The sequence below is a fragment of the Nicotiana tabacum genome, chromosome 18 (genome assembly GCF_000715075.1).
Source record: "Nicotiana tabacum cultivar K326 chromosome 18, ASM71507v2, whole genome shotgun sequence".
In the NCBI taxonomy this organism is placed as follows: domain Eukaryota; kingdom Viridiplantae; phylum Streptophyta; class Magnoliopsida; order Solanales; family Solanaceae; genus Nicotiana; species Nicotiana tabacum.
In genome coordinates, this window is record NC_134097.1 from 53,060,330 (window position 1) to 53,077,713 (window position 17,384).

Genomic DNA, 17,384 nt, shown 5'->3' on the forward strand with positions numbered 1-17,384 from the left:
CCTGCGCTCACTATAATGTCAAACTCCGGAGGGGCGAATCCTGGACCAAGCGCTAATCAATAATCAATGTTAATTTGTTGCGGCGTGCAACCCGATCCAAATATCAATCTGTTGCGGCGTGCAACCCGATCCAACATAACTCACAACACGGCTCTATGACCCACATCAGTCATCAACCGCTCAAGTCTCAATGGCTCACATCTCATAAAACTCAGCCCAAACAGTATCACATATAGAAGGCAACAACAACACGTGATATGACAAACAAATAATGTACAGAGACTGAGATACAACATGCGGATGAAGAATTATGACTGAGAATATTGACTACAATTAAGGCAAACAACTCAAAACAACAAGATCAACCTTATTATGTCTCAAACAAATAAGTTCATAGCCTAGACATGATTTCTAACACGAGTCATTAGTCAAATGATCATGCAAGTAGAGAAAACATGGATATAGAGAAATCACATAGGTTTTTTCGTTATAAAAAAATGACAACTTACTTTTCTCTTTCTTTATAAAAAATTAATTTTGCTTGTTTTACTCTTTGCAGATTGTTTGAATTCAGCACCAACCATTATTGCTAATTTTGATGAATAATTGAGGTTCATGACTCACTTGTACGAGAACCAAATTAATTTTTTTTAAAGCAAATTATACTACTAGGCGGGCTGCCTAGTAGCTATTTTATTAATTATAAAAAGAAAAGACCACAAAGGAAGAGTACAAGTAAGGGGGGCAAACACTACAGTAGTGTTGCCTCTATAGCCTTGGCTATATAATCATCCTTGTGCACCTCCATTGACTTATGATGGCAGCCTCAAGATGTGGTTGCCGGCAAAGTCTCACGAGAGCGAATGATCTCATAGCCGTTTGGATTATTCCCAAAGGCATAGGACATATAGCAAACACTAACTGAGCTAGACCTTACCTTACAATTCCTATTGAGGCATGAACAACCTCATCTACTAGCAAGCATGTAAGAAATAAGAACTAGAAATAACTAGATACTCTATGATTATCACAGAGTTTATAACACTCTGACGGTATTACATATGATTATGCTAATTGTGGAAAGAGTAAGAAACTTGAATAATTTCATTCATATATTTGAATGTCATATACATGGCTTTATATACAAGAAGAGGTTAGAAACAAAATCCCATAAAATCTGGGATAAAATAAAACAAAGAATCAAAATTTGATATGGAAAGATCTTAGAGAATCAAAACTTGATATGACAAATCTTAGAGGATCAAATCTTGATATGGAGAATATCTTCTTGGAAATCCTCTATCATTCAACACTCCCCCTCAAGCTGGTGAATGGATATCTTTAACCATAACAACTCACAAACTCCCATCGCCATAGATCTGAACTTGATCTGGCCACCACATTCTGTTTTTTACTTCTCCAAGTCACAAGATTTCCTCCTAAAAAGGTATAGTATCCAGAAGTTGACCTTCGATCCACTAATGAACCAGCATAATCCGCATCAGTATAAGCCTCTAAAACCATGTCTCCTCCTCTTCTGAATAGTATTCCTTTTCCGGGGCTTCCTTTACGATATTGTAGAATCCTGTTCGCCGCTTGGAGATGCATTTCTCTAGGGTCCTGCATAAATTGGCTAACGACACTTGGAGCAAAAGCAATGTTTGGCTTTGTATGGGACAAGTAGATCAATTTCCCTACAAGCCTATGATACGAGCCTTTATCTACCACAGAATCTTCTGGAGAATTACACAACCCATGATTATATTCAATTGGTGTAGTCACTGGTGGTTTACACCCTAATTTTCCTGTTTCTTTCAACAAATCAAGCACATATTTTTGTTGGGAAATAAAGATTCCTTGTTTAGAATGTGCTACTTCAATTCCCAAAAAATACTTTAATTTTCCAAGATCTTTGATATCAAATTCCTTGAGTAAACAATTCTTCAAATTGTGTATCTCCTCTGAATCATCACCTGTTACTATGATATCATCTACATAGACTAGTAGAGCAGTTACCTTTCCTTTTTTTGAGTGCCTTATGAACAAGGTGTGGTCTCCTTGACTCTGCCGATAGCCTAGCTTGATCATAACCTTTGTAAATCTTCCAAACCATGCACGGGGTGATTGCTTTAGTCCATAGAGTGCCTTCTTCAGTCTACATACCATTCCCTTCTTGCTTTCAAAATCAGGTGGTACCTCCATATACATCTCTTCATCTAAATCTCCATGTAGAAAAGCATTTTTAATATCAAATTGCTGTAGGTTCCAATTAAAAATCGCAGCCAATGACAATAAGATCCTCACTGTATTCATTTTTGCCACTGGGGCAAAAGTCTCCAAATAATCAATTCCATAGGTCTGTGTGTAACCCTTTGCTACCCATCGTGCTTTAAATCTTTCTATAGACCCATCGGACTTGTATTTCACGGTAAACACCCATCTACATCCTACCGGCTTTTTCCCTTTTGGTAATCCCATCTAATTTCACGGTAATCAATTCCCTTTTGAGGGGAGTGTTGAATGATAGAGGGTTTCCAAGAAGATATTCTCCATATCAAGATTTGATCCTCTAAGATTTGTCCATATCAAGTTTTGATTCTCTAAGATCTTTCCATATCAAATTTTGATTCTTTGTTTTATTTTATCCCAGATTTTGTTAGATTTTATGGGATTTTGTTTCTAACCTCTTCTTGTATATAAAGGCATGTATATGACATTCAAAAATATGAATGAAATTATTCAAAGTTTCTTACTCTTTCCACACCAACCAATCCTAAAAATAATACAGACCTGCTCGAGACCTTAAATCACATAAAGCAACATCAATACCACGAATCGCACTTCGATTCAAGCCTAAGGAACTAATGAATTTTTAACTTCTAAAACTCGAACCATATCACATCAACTTGGAATGACCTCAAATTTTGCATAAAAGTCCCAAATGACACAACGGACTTATTCCAGCTTCTAGAACTACAATCCAAAACCGATATCATCAAAGTCAACTCCCGGTCAAACCTATGAACCTTCAACTTTCCTACTTTCGCCAAAAAGCACCAAATCAACCTATGGACCTCCAAATCTGGACATACGCCTATATCCAAAATCACCATACGAACCTATTAGAACTATCAAAACACCATTTAGGAGTCGTCTACACAAAAGTCAAACTCTGGTCAACTCTTAGAACTCAAGCTTCCAACCTAGGGACTAAGGGTCCCAACTCACTCCAAAACCTCCCCGTACCCGAACCAACCATCTCTACTAGTCATATAACAACAATTACACATATGTAAAGCATCGAATAGGGAAAACAAACTAAAATACTTAAAACAACCGGTCGGGTCGTTACATCAATCAATCAACCAACTTCGCCTCAATTGAAGCTATGCAGGGACCGTCCCGCTGTATAAATCCTCTTATAACTATTCCACTCCATGTGGTCCCAACTCATTCCAATATTAAGACAAACTAGGAATTCACTGCAATAGGGTAAATCCCAGACCTACAATACTAATATACAAATCTCCAACCATGCTTGAATAGTTACCATATACCAGACTTATTTGTTACCAGCAAGTTAGTGTTACCCATATGGATTATTTTCTTTAAGTATGCACATGTAGTTTATTGAAAAGTATGAGTTTTGGAAAAATTTGAATAAGAAGTTATAGTTGTGTGCTGAAATAGTTATGGATTCCTTTCTCCATGCCAAGGACTGCGAAAGTGAGGTAGGCCTCAATTAGAAAATTCCAATAAATAAACTTGGCAAAATACATAAGTTACCCATGAACTATGGACCAAATCCATGTTATACATTTTTTGCGAACGAAGTTCACCTTACACACTCAACCTTTCTAGAGTGTCTAACACACAACTTTGCCTACGTGGCCAGCGCGTGGTTTACCAACAAAATGAGGCCTGTGAAGAAACAAAGATATATACTTGATGCTTTATTTGAACGATCCAGATCTAATAAAATTGATCCAATTTAAATTGAATTTTCTATTTTATTTCCTTTCTTTTTTCCTTTTCTTTTATGTTGTGTTGTTCTTTCTTCAACAAATAAAACTCCTCCCATGTTTGTCTTTCACAGTCCCTATCGTCCCTAGACACCCACCCCTCGGCCGCCGTTTGTTTTCCCCGAAACTCCTCCCTTGAAATTAAGAAGAGTCCAATAATAAAGCTTGATTGCCTATTGAATTTTAAAGGCGGAGAGAGATAATATATAGTTTTGAAGAGGGATCTTCTAGGTTTGTCCAAATTATTTTGGGATTCTTTTGAGAGTACTGTTGAAATAAAGGAAGTAGAGGAAGAGGACAAAGCAGTGTAAGCATTTGCATTCCGCCTAAGAATGCTTTGCTTTTAATGAGATGTTGCGGATCTTACTAATCGTTTCTAGGAATCACTTGCTCGAAAAGAAAAGAAGAAGAAGAAGTTAAGAAGGATAATGGAGAAAATGAGGTGAAAATAGAACTAGTGAATGCAAAGAAATCTGAATGGTGGCCAAAAATGAGGTGAAAATAGAACTAGCAAATGCAAAGAAATTTGAATGGTGGCCGAGGAGATGGCAGGCATGGTGGTGGATCTGATGAAGAAGATAGGTTTAATTTGTAATTTGAAGTTTTTATTTTTTATTTTTTTAATATGTTAATGACACGTGTCACTATTTCATTGAAGCGTGATATTACACATGTTTTGAGAAATTGGTCAAGGAAAAAGTAGTGTGTATTAGGCAAACTCTGAAAAGGCCGAGTGTGTAAGACTATTTTTGTCCGCAAAAAGTGTATAATAGAGATTTGTTTTGCAGTTCAACGGGTAACTTATGTATTTTGCCATTAAACTTTCTGGAAAATCAGTTGGTTAGGTAGTTTCAAAGCTAAAATTATAGTGCATAATCAGTTTCCAAGAGCGGTAAAGTTTGGAGTTCAGATGAGACAAGTAACCACATAAAACTAGCACAAGTCCCATGTAGTGGCATATCTAAATTGGGGGCCTGGGTTTACGTGCAACCATGCTCCCCTCCCTAGATCTTGTATAATAATGCTACTCTCTCCATTTCAATTTATGTGAACTTATTTCCTTTTTAGTTCGAGTCAAAAAGAATGATCACTTTCTATATTTGGAAACAATTTACTTTTATGCAATGATTTATAGCCACACAGAATGTGTGCCTCATTTTACCCTACATGTTCCAAAATCTTCTCTTTTTTCTTAAACTGCGTGCCCAGTCAAATAGGTTCACATAAATTAAAACAGAGAAAGTATATTTTTTTATTTTATAAAATACTTAAATATATATGTGGAGCCAAGCTCAAAGTGTCATATGGTGCAATAATTGTTGTGTGCACCTCTTTAAGTAAGGTTGGGGTTTCAAATCCTATGTCAATCTTGTTGCTTTTCCTTTCAGAATTGGGTCCATCCACGAGGATGGGCATGTCTGGTATCTGTTCTTGCGTTTTAGTTGGGTACATTTCTCTTTTTCTTATTTGTTTGGATTTTTCCTTCTAAATTTCCAAGTCTGACACATTGAAATCCCTATTTTCCTTTTATCGCCGTGAAGTTTTATATAATTAAAGTTGTGCACGAAATAGAAAGATTAACTTGTGTTCTCATTCCAAGAGTTGAGCAATATAAATACATGTACATCAGATCCTAACTAAGGAAAGAAATAAAAGAGATTCCTACAAATTTGCTATTTATGTACACTACTAAGAAAGAGTCTACATTCATTCTATAATAAGTGTCTAGATTCATTCTATAACACTCCCCCTCAAGCTGGAGCATATATGTTGATCATGCCCACCTTGTTACAAAGGTAACCAATTCGAGTATCATTCAATGCTTTAGTGAACAAATCAGCTAGTTGCTCTCCTGTCTTCGTGTAGGTAGTGGAAATCAAGTTCTCTTGAATTTTCTCACGAATAAAATGACAGTCAACTTTAATATGCTTGGTTCTTTCATGATACACTGGATTTGAGGCAATATGGACCGCAACTTGATTGTCACACCAGAGCTTTGATGGAGTAGGATGCTTCAACCCTATTTCAGTTAAAAGATGGTGTATCCACATTATCTCACATGTTGATTGTGCCATAACTCTATACTCTGATTCTGCACTGGACCGAGATACAACATTCTGTTTCTTACTTCTCCATGATATCAAGTTTCCACCAACAAGTACACAGTAACCAGTAGTAGATCTTATGTCAATCTTGGATCCAGCCCAATCTGCATCTGCATCTGCAAAACAATCAATGCGGGAATGCCCGTGGTTGCTGTATAATATGCCAAGTCCAGAAGCTCCTTTTAAGTAACATAAGATCTGCTCCAAAGCCTCCCAATGTTTGATTGTGGGCGCAGACATGAATTGGCTAACCATACTTACTACAAAAGCAATATCTTGACGAGTCACAGTGAGATAGTTTAATCTCCCAACTAACCTCCTGTATCTATCTGGATCATTAAATGGCTCGCCATCATCTTTCATAAGATGCAAATTAGGAACCACTGGAGTACTGCAAGGCTTGGCAGCCAACTTACCAGTTTCTGCCAGTAAGTCAAGAATATACTTTCGCTGAGATAGAAAAATCCCCTTCTTGCTTCTAGTTACTTCTACTCCCAAGAAATATTCAGTTGTCCCAAGTCTTTTGTATGAAACTTAGTATGCAAGAAAGACTTAGAGAGAAGAGATTCCTGCATAGTCACTTCCTATAATCACAATGTCATCAACATATACAACAAGAAAAATAGATCCAGCTGTTGATTGCCCGTAGAAGACTGAATGATCACATTTGCTCTTTTTTAGCCCAAATTCTTGAACTACCTCACTAAATTTACCAAACCAAGCCCGGGGACTCTGCTTCAAGCCATATAAGGACTTCTTTAAATGACAGATCTTTCCATACTCCCCCTGAGAAACAAAACCAAGTGGTTGCTCCATATACACCTCTTCATGACGATCACCATGAAGAAATGCATTCTTAGTATCCAATTGATGCAAAGGCCAATTCTCAGAAACTGCTAGAGAAATGAACAAGCGGACAGAAGTAAGTTTGGCAACCGGAGAGAATGTGTCTGAATAATCCACCCCATAAGTCTGAGCATACCCTTTGGCCACAAATCTGGCCTTAAGTCTTGCCACAGAGTCATCTAGATTAACTTTGACCGTGAAGACCCATTTGCATCCCACTGCTTTCTTTCCACTAGGTAAATTCACTAAATCCCAAGTATGGTTTTCCTCTAAGGCATGTATTTCCTCAAGCATTGCTTCAGACCATCCATGATGATTCAAAGCCTCTTTCACCGTTTTGGGTATAGAAATGGAGTTTAGAGACGCAATCAAAGATCTAGACGCGGGGGATAAGTGGTCGTAGGAAACAAAATTAGTAATAGAATATGTGGATTTGCAAGTACGTGTACCTTTGCGTAAAGCAATGGGAAGGTCAAGGTCTTCTGGAGGATCAGGCGGAAGAGGAACAGATGACAAAGGAACTGGTGCAGGAGACGTATCATTTGTCTCTCGCCTGCGCGAGTAAACTTGAACAATTTGTGGTCTTGCTCACACAGTTGAAGCAGGTGTTGAAGGCACAATAGTCGATGGGTGCTCGACAGAAGAGCTAGGAGATGAAGGAACATCATCTGATTGTTCTGTCAAAGTACGGGTAACCTGATATACTAGCCACTCATCTTCCTCCCCCTGACTTTGTAGAGACGGGAGGTGCATAGAAGAATGGTATAGTCGATGAAAACACCACATCAATTGACACCAGATATTTGCCAAGTTCAGTAGAATAACACTGATACCCTTTCTGAAGGCGAGAATAACCAAGAAAAACACACTTCAATGCCTTGGGATCCAACTTGGTAACAGATGGTCGAACATCTCGAACATAACATGTGCTTCCAAACACCTGAGGTTCCACAGGAAATAATGACTTATTTGGAAAAAGAATATTGTAAGGCATCCAAGCACAGTAGATGGCATGCGATTAATCAAAAAGCAAGCCGTAGAGACCGCATCAGCCCAGAACTGTTTAGGAATTTTCATTTGGAACAGAAGTGCCCGAGCTGTCTCAAGTAGATGCCTATTCTTCCTTTCAGCAACTCCATTTTGAGAGGGTGTACCAACACATGAAGACTGACGTAGTACACTATGTTGTCTCATGTAGGACTGAAATAACTCTAACATGTATTCTTTAGCATTATCACTCCTTAGAATACGCACCGAAGCATTGAATTGAGTTTTGACTTCAGCACAAAAGGCAGAAAAGTGAGTAAACACTTCAGAGTGACTCTTCATAAAGTAAATCCAAGTCATTCGAGAAAAATCATCTACAAAAGTGACAAAATACTTATGTCCAGTTTTAGAAACAACAGGACATGGTCCCCAAACATCAGAATGAACTAACTCAAAAGCTGACTCAGCTCGCTTGTTAATCGTTGGACGTAACAAAATGCGATGATGTTTTGCAAATCGACATGACTCACAATCCAATGAAGAAATATTCTGAAACTGAGGACATAGCTTCTTCAACAAAGGTAAATAGGGATGCCCCAATCGACAATGTGCTTCAAAAGGAGACACGACACTAGAGCATGCAATAGACTGTGGCTCCCATTCATCAAGGATATATAGAGATCACCAGATAAATACCCTTTACCAATAATTTGAGGTTCAACAAGATCACCAGTAAACCTGAGAATAGCCACTGTCACCAACCTGTAGAAAACCTGAGAATAGCCATTTGTGATTTGAAGCACACTTGCTGATTTGAAGCACACTGATTTATATCCTGGATCCACATCTTCGTAATAGTGCCTCCATCCTCTCGAAATCTTGGATTCTGCCCCTGGTCCTATGAGTGCTGGAAACCATAGGTTTACTGAGCGGATGCCACACTGTCATAGGATGATAATCTCAAGTTACGAAGGGAATTAATCCTTGTTCGTTTGGTAAAAGTTTAGCTGAAGTAAGTCAGGTTGGTAGACATACTCGCAAACAAGAAAAAGGCATTGATCTGTAGACGAGACCTTCAAAGAGTGGTCCTCTGCACTTGTAAAGAATTCACTTTCGTGTTCCCTTAATCTCTTTTTGTCCTTAAATTGAATAAAGCATTTTCTTAAAACTATTTTGCAATATACTTTGAAATTTCATAGCCTGTCTATCAGGAACATCCTTTCTTTCTTATTATGTTCAAGGGGGTGGGACCTTTGAAACTGCAAAGTATGCTTGGTTCATTTGCAGTTTTGTTATCCCCTCCCCGCTTCACGAGAGGAAGACAGTCCATATGTTGATACTGCTATGTTTCATTTGGGATAGGTTGATTTGTTACTAAATACGTCTATTCTGAATACAGAAACAAAATGTTCTTCAATGGTGCGAGGTGCCGATTCAGGTAGCCAAAATGAAGTGAACGGCAACGGCATAGCCATGACTGATTCAAGGAATCAACATGAACCTTTCAGGAATGGTGTTGCCAATACTGTTCCAACTCCTCCACCTCCACCGCAAAAGGTTGAACCTGGAACTACTGCTTTTAATAATAACCCATGTCCTAAAGTTCATCCTTCGGATGGTAATGGGGACGTGATATCAAAAAGCTGAAATAAACTGTAAAGAGATTTAGGATGAGGTTTGCCTCGAGCTGCTGCATCTCTGTAATATTAGGCTATTCTTTATTCAGTTTGTCTTCGATGCAGTGGCAAGGTTATTTCAGGCCTCATTTGTTAGAAGTTAGAACTAACTAGCACCACTCATGTAACCTTACTACAGTTTTCCTTGGTATAATTTTATTGAAAGTAACAATTATTCATCTTTTTTTTTTTTTTCTAAAATCGATGTGTAACTGGTAAGGTTGTTGCCATGTGACCATGAGGTCACGGGTTCGAGCCGTGGAAACAGCCTCTTGCAGAAATGCAGGGTAAGGCTGTATACAATAGACCCTTGTGGTCCGGCTCTTTCCTGATCCCGCGCATAGCGAGAGCTTAGTGCACTGGGCTGCCCTTTTCATGTGTGCCAGTAAATACATAGGTTATCCCCCGAACTATGGACCAAATCCCTGTTATACACTTTTTGCAAACAAAAATAATTTTACACACTCAACCTTTACAGACTGTACCTAATACACACTACTATGCCTACATGGCCAGTGCGTGGTTTACCAACAAAAATGAGGCGCGTGAAGAAACAAAAAAACTTATCTGACTCTTTATTTGAACGATTCAGATCAAATAAAATTTATCCAACGGTTTAAAATGATTTTTCTTTTTTCTTTTCTTTCTTTTATTTCGTTTCTTTTACTTTGTTTTGTTCTTTCTCAACAATCAGAAGACCTCCCTTGTTTTTTTTTCATCGTCCCTAGATCCCTGTTTGTTTTCCCGAAACTCCTCCCTAAAAATTAAGAAGAGTTTATTAATGAATAATGAAGCTTGATGGTCTTTGGAATTTTAAAGGTGGAGAGGGATTTTCTGGGTTTGTCCAAATTATTTTGAGATTTTTTTTGGGATATTGAGAATATTGTTGAAATGAAAGAATTAAAAGCAGCGGAAGAGGAGAAAGCCAGAGTAAGCATTTTCATTCCGCCTAAAAGTGGTTTGCTTATAATGAGATGTTGATCTAATCCTATGAAAATGGCGGATCTTGATAATTAATTTTGGGAATCACCTGCTCGAAAAGAAAATAACGAAGAAGAAGAAGGTAAGAAAGATAATGGAGAAAATGAGGTGAAAATAGAACTAGCAGATGTAGAGAAATCTGAATGGGAGTCGAAGAGATGGCAGCCATGGTGGTATATTTGATGAAGAAGATGGGTTTAATTATAATTTAAAGTTTTTTCTTTTTTTAATATGTTAACACGTGTCACTATCTCATTGGAGCGTGACATTATACATATTTTGAAAAACTGGTCAAGAAAAAAGTGGTGTGTATTAGGAACAGTCTGTAAAGGTTGAGTGTGTAAAGTTATTTTCGTTTGCAAAAAGTGTAACAGGGATTTGGTCCATAGTTCGGGGGTAATCTATGTATTTCGCCTTTTCCGTGTAAAGATGTAATGCTCAAATCTTCTTTTTGCTTTTTACTTGATCCTTTTCCATTTATTTTTCCTAGTGAAGTTATGCCAAAAGGTGCGCAAAACTCTAAGTTTTAATGCCATTGCTTATTATTAAGCACATAGTAGCCTGTAGTGCTGAAACTCTTAGTGTTAATTGTTAATTACGTTGATATTTGATTTCTTCCCTCCTGATTGCAAAGACTAATTACTTCTCCTCTAATTTTCAAAATTAGAAAAACGTTTCTTTTATTTGGATGTATCAGTAACGAGTTTCTGGACATGTGTGTTGTGCATTTACCCCGAGTATCAATACTAAAAACTTATAATATCATTAAAAATATATTTGAGTCATCAAATAAAACTTAGATAACTAAATAATTAAAAAAAACTAAAAACTAAAATAAAAATAAAACTTAGATAAAACTAATTGTAAGTTACTTAAAAAGATGATCATTCATCCTATTTATTTAACTCAATGAAGAAACCTGGCGCAACAAAAGTCCTCTATCCTCGGATGCTGTATTCTAATTTTGATATATTAATTTTGTATCTACTTGAAAAGTCAAGGCAAAAGTACATACTCACTTTGGAGTATTTTTGTTTCATTTATAGGTGTGAATGACATAATGAATTGCTAAATATAGATGGAAAAATACATGGATACAAAATTGAAGCAAGAGTTATGCTTTTAATTCTCCAAGCTAACAACAAATGAAATATGCACCATTGTTGACGCTTAATTTTCCCTCCCCTCCCTTTAAATTTCAGTTTGATAATCAAATATGCATTTCATCAAATCACAAATAAACTTGATTTTCATTTTTCACATCCACAAAGAAAGGAGGAAAATTCCTAGAGCCGCCGTCAAGAAACCATTTTCCCCCATCCCTAGCGTTCACCTTCCCCTCTAAAAAGTCAAGCCACCACTACAATATTATTGGTCTACACTATTGCAAAGGACGAAACCTTCCTCAGATATATCTTAATGTGAGTGAGATGTTTCAGACACACTCTTGAAAAACTCATAATTTTACATGTTACCAGCAAATGATGACTGGAAATTTCAATCTTTTATCAAGCATACTATTCAAACAATGGAGTAGAGCTTATACTCTACAAAAAAAAATCTGCTATAAATAATTTATATTATATTGATATAAATAACGCAAAGGAGGATGGAGAAGTGATTGATTCTTTGTCTGTATTTATAGCATGGTGGTCAGGTTGCATAATTTGGGATACATATATAGATTTTACGTGGAGAATGGGAAATGAACCATCCATTTATTTAAAAGTTATTTAAGAGCTTTTATTAAAATATAATGTGGAAGAATTTTTTGTGATTCATCTTTAAGAATTGTGCAATTATAGAGGATGAAGTGGGGGAGGGGATTAAATGGGGTTGGGGCAGTGATGTGGCATTGCCATGTGGCATCTTTATCAGCAAAACGTCAGGCCACGTGGGATGGAAATGAAGGGTATTTTTGCACTAATTTTATAACGCCGGGTAGTGATGAGCCGACAGTATATATATGATCTTTTTGCATAGTAAAGGAATATTTTTGACCCTTGCAAGTGTTTCTCTCACGATGAGAAGTTTGAATTTTCTCTCGCTTGGTCCCATTCTCTCTCCCTTTTTTTTAATTTTTTTTGCTTCAGATGAAATACATGTATATTAAGCATTTTAATTTGGGCCATCTTAATGCTCCATGTTGGTGTTAAGCTGTTGTTGCTTCCATACGCTTTATGATTTTGAAGGACTTATTAAATATCTAAGATAGTACTCAATTATCTCCAGAAGAAGTGATGCCAAATGCTGATAGGTTGGCATTTGCAATACAAAATATTGTTATATACCTTCATCATAATTTGTTAAACTTTTTTATGCAGGGTGGGGGATAGAATCTGAGGTGGCTGAACACAAAAAGTTATCCTACTCTATTCTGCATAATACGAGGTCGATATGGAATTTGGTCAAGAAGATGATGTAAAGGAGAGAGTGAGTTATTTTGTCAAACTCTTTTGATGTTGTAATCTTCGTTATGGATTTTAGTACCATCCTCCATTATTATGTTCATTTCGTTTTAATATGCATAACAAAGGGATGAACACATAATACAAAAAAAAAAAAGGAATATTAAGGGATAAATGAACCATCCCACTTTGGAGAGGGGGAAGGAGGGACCTCGTGCAATGAAACGACGGGTGAGCAGAAAACCATAGAAAATAGGATATGATCATTGATTGATTCCAAAAATTTGGGGACGGGCATAGTTTAGGCAAGCTTGAAATTCAAATCGAAAATTATTTTTTTTGAATTTTTGGTTTTCGAATTAAAGATTGAATTTCGAGTTTAATATTTAAAATTTTCAAAGCTCGGATAGGATTTTGGATTTGGAATTCAACTTTTCGATTCCCGAAAATTTAAAGTTTTAATACACTATACATGAAAGAGCCAAAACTGCCTGTAACTTATTCGTTTTAGTTTAAAAATAGGGAGAAATTCAAAAATAGCCAGATTTACAACTGGTCGTTCAAAAATAGCCCAGTTTCAAAAATAATCGAAATTCAGTCACTTTTTATGTAAAGATAAATCTGACCGAAAACACTGATCAAAACCCGAAAAATACGCCAGTATATTATACTGGAGTTCCAGCATAAGTATGCTTGAACTCCAGCATATTATACTGGAGTTCCAGGATAAGTATGCTGGAACTCCAGCATAATATGATGGAGTTCCAGCATAAGTACACTAGAACTCCAGCATAATATACTGGAGTTCCAGCAAGTATAATTGTCCAGTATAATATACTGGAGTTTGGAGCACCGGTGCTCCAGTCTCCAGTATAGTCAGCAAAGTATACTGGTCCAGCATAATATGTTGGAGTTCATACACAGGTGCACTGAACTCCAGTATATTATGCTGGACCGGTCTCTGTTGCAGCAAAATAGTGGCTATTTTTCATTGACTTCGTAAACGCTAACTATTTTTGAATTACCAGTTCGAAAACTGACTATACCGTGCTATTTTTACTTAAAAATACCTCTCGTCCACTTATTTTGTTAAAATTGTACTCACCGTTAAAAATATGGCTCATTCATGCCCTTATTTCTGACAAACTTTTGCGGAATAAAAAAATATTATTATATATGACGTGACAATTTCTTATTGGTCAAAATTAAAAATCTCACTCTAACACAAATTTGATCCATAAATTACCCACCCACGACCCATCTTAATTGTTCCAACCTATTAAGCCTCTTTTAGCCCCCTCAAACACCGATTCCATACTCGACTCATGATCCAATTGTTATTTAGATTTCATTTGTCAAAATTTCATACTCTTTCTTTTTATTAATTTATTAGTTGGTACTCTATCCCTTCCCTTGTTCATCTTCCCCAACTTATTCACCTCCAACGAAATGTGAAGCTAATTTGGTCACATGATTTTAATTAACTCCAAAAAGCCATATGTGGCACAACAAATATAAATTTGGCAAAAATATAACTTATTAAACCATAAAATTTTAGAATGAACCATTAATTTAATTGTAAAAAATACTAGATTTCACTTAGAAAATTAATTTTAAAAAAAATATTAATTTAAAAATTAAATTAAGGCCGAAAAATATGGGTAGGAAAGGAAGATCCGTGGCTGTTAAAGGGTGAAGATCTGAAAGTTGAAGCCGATGGTAGTCCTCTGTCGGCAATAGTAAGTTATTGTAATTTGTCCATGGAGGAGAATGATTAGAGAAAATGTGGAGTAGGAGGGCGGGGATAGAAGAGGAGAACTTGAGAGGTAAAGTTAGGGCATTTTAAAAAGCGGTCATGGGTCGGGTATGAATGTTTTGGTTCATGGGATGGGGTAATAAGTGGATATGGGGTGAGGCTTTAATTTAAGCTAATAGAAAATTGACACCTAATAAGTAATAAAATTTCTTCTTAATTAAATAGAGTCGTTAGTTTTCAGGGCATGAATGAGTCAGATTTTTAACAGTAAAGACAATTTTAGCAAAATAGGTGGACGAGGGGTATTTTTAAACCAAAACGACTAGGTTAGAGACAGTTTTGGCCCTTTTCCCATCATTGCCCCTGTACCTAATACTAATAAGTCTAATACCATATCCATTGGATATTAGTCCATATATGCTACAATTGTTAATTGTTAGAGCCTTATTAATGCTTATGTTGCATTTTCTTGATAATGGTTTCATTACTTGTATGAATACTTTATTGAGAAAACTACCCTCTATAGCCCCTCAAAATTTTAATAGCCCATATTTTGGCCCACTTATAGAAAATGGCCCTTCGGCCCAAAAATATTGCATTTAGTAGCCGAAAGGAATGAACATAACAACACAAGTGGTTGTAGCTCAGTGGATAGAGCGTCTGTTTCCAAGCTGAAGGTCATAGGTTCGACCCTCCCTTACGCGATAGAGCAGCCCTTTTTTACCTTTTTAAATTGTATTTTGTACTTCTAGATATGATAAGTATTAGCTAAGAATTGAATGAAATATGTAATGCAGGTCATATACGAAATGTTTATTTTGTATATTTTTTGTATAATAACAGTCTATTTTTGTATAATTTTTGCATAGTGACAGTCTATTTTGTGTTTTTTTTTTGTATAATAACAGTCTATTTTATATAGTGACAGTCTATTTTGTATATATTTTGTATAGTGACAGTTTATTGTATATAAATTATATAGTGGCAGTCTATTTAGTATATTTTTATATAGTGATAGTCTATTTTGTACATATTTTGTATAATGACAGTCTATTTAGTATATTTTTTGTATAATGACAGTCTATTTTGTATATATTTTGTATAGTGACGGTCTATTGTATATAAATTATATAATGATAGTCTATTTTGTATATTTTTTGTATAGTGACAGTCTATTTTGTATAATGACAGTTTATTTAATATATTTTATATAGTGACAGACTATTTTGTATATTTTTTGTATAGTGACGTCCATTATATTTAAATTGTATAGTAAAAGTCTATTTTGTATATATTTCAACGTTATGCATTTACCTGAGAAAGAACAATCATAAAACTTCTACAATTCAATAAGTGTATCATGTAAAATTATTGTAATAGAATATACTTAGTCAGTATACACTGACTAAGTAGTTTCTAATACTTAGTCATTTGTAATAATCTATTTTGTCAACCTGTTATAATTATTTTCTAATAGCACATATTCCTATCGTTCCATGAAATTAAATAATTTAATTTTTGCCGGAGTTATTTCTGATCAACAAATAGACGGTGCTTTAATTTGGTAGTTACCAAATAAAATTTTTCACCAATTCTTCTTCGAGTTTTGTTTATCGACTTATTAGAAGAAAAAAATTAACACATGGCGAACCAGAAATGCTTGTGAGACCATAGGAAATAGAAACTAAAGGACGAACGAATTAAAAATACATAGGATATTCGTTGGGAATAACATTGCTGGTGGGTTTCTTTTCAGGTGTTGGGCCAATGATATGGCCGATGGTTTCTGTTTGAAGTGTTGTGTTTTATAATTTCAATTGCTAGCCGTTATAATTAGTTTAGGGCTATAATATATATGGTATAATTTTATGGCTACCGACTGTTATAAGTTTTCAGCGGGTGGCTATATATGATTTTCTCTCTACTTTATTTGAATGATTCTTATTGGAATGAGAAACTATTTCAATTTGATACAAATACTTTATTTGGAATTTTTTTTTTTTTTTTTTTTGTGAGAAGAAGCTCAAACCAAATATTCGACACGTCCAAATGGATTAATTCTAAATCGAACCTAAAAATCTGATCCAATCTAAGCTTATTTGGATTGTAGTAATTTCTTCAATTTAAAAATCAAAAATCAAGACAACAATTTTAATATTTAACTCGAATTGCCCAAACACTCACCCCTAGTGCAGGGTGGAGAGAGAGTAGAGACGAGAAAGAATAATACTACATTAGAAATGAATGACGAAACAAAAGTGATCAATTTTAAAGCTTAGTGATTTACATTGTCGAAGTGCAATTATAACCATCTTGCCTATTATTCTTAAGAGTACATCAATGTATGAGCTATAAACAAGAATTGCATTAATCAAATAGAGAAAAAAAAACTACTAACAAGAGAAAGATTAACACACAACCAATAGAACTCTACAAAAGATTAACAATCACAGCCAGATGTCTCATCTGATTTTAACATGTTGCATAGTAGACCATTCTCTGTTTCGGTTGCTTCCTCAAATCAAGATACCCCCCCCCCCCCCAAACCAAACCCAAAACAGTAAAATGCAGGATTTAGGCGGTAATACACGAATTCCAGCAAA

At 35.7% G+C, this 17,384-nt stretch overlaps 1 protein-coding gene across 2 annotated transcripts in view; it reads left to right on the forward strand.

The window, feature by feature from the left end:
* Positions 1–13,103, forward strand: part of LOC107808483 (protein tesmin/TSO1-like CXC 5) — a 44,380-nt gene extending 31,277 nt beyond the window's left edge. Inside the window, exon 8 of one of the 2 annotated variants that reach the window (XM_075236861.1) lies at positions 9,360–9,812. In XM_075236861.1, coding sequence (XP_075092962.1) covers positions 9,360–9,607 — 248 coding nt within the window. In that variant the 3' untranslated portion in view covers positions 9,608–9,812. Of the gene's footprint in view, positions 1–9,359; positions 9,813–12,941 lie in introns of those variants that run through there. The other variant, XM_075236862.1, reaches the window with a different exon arrangement.
* The last annotated feature ends 4,281 nt before the right edge of the window (positions 13,104–17,384 follow it).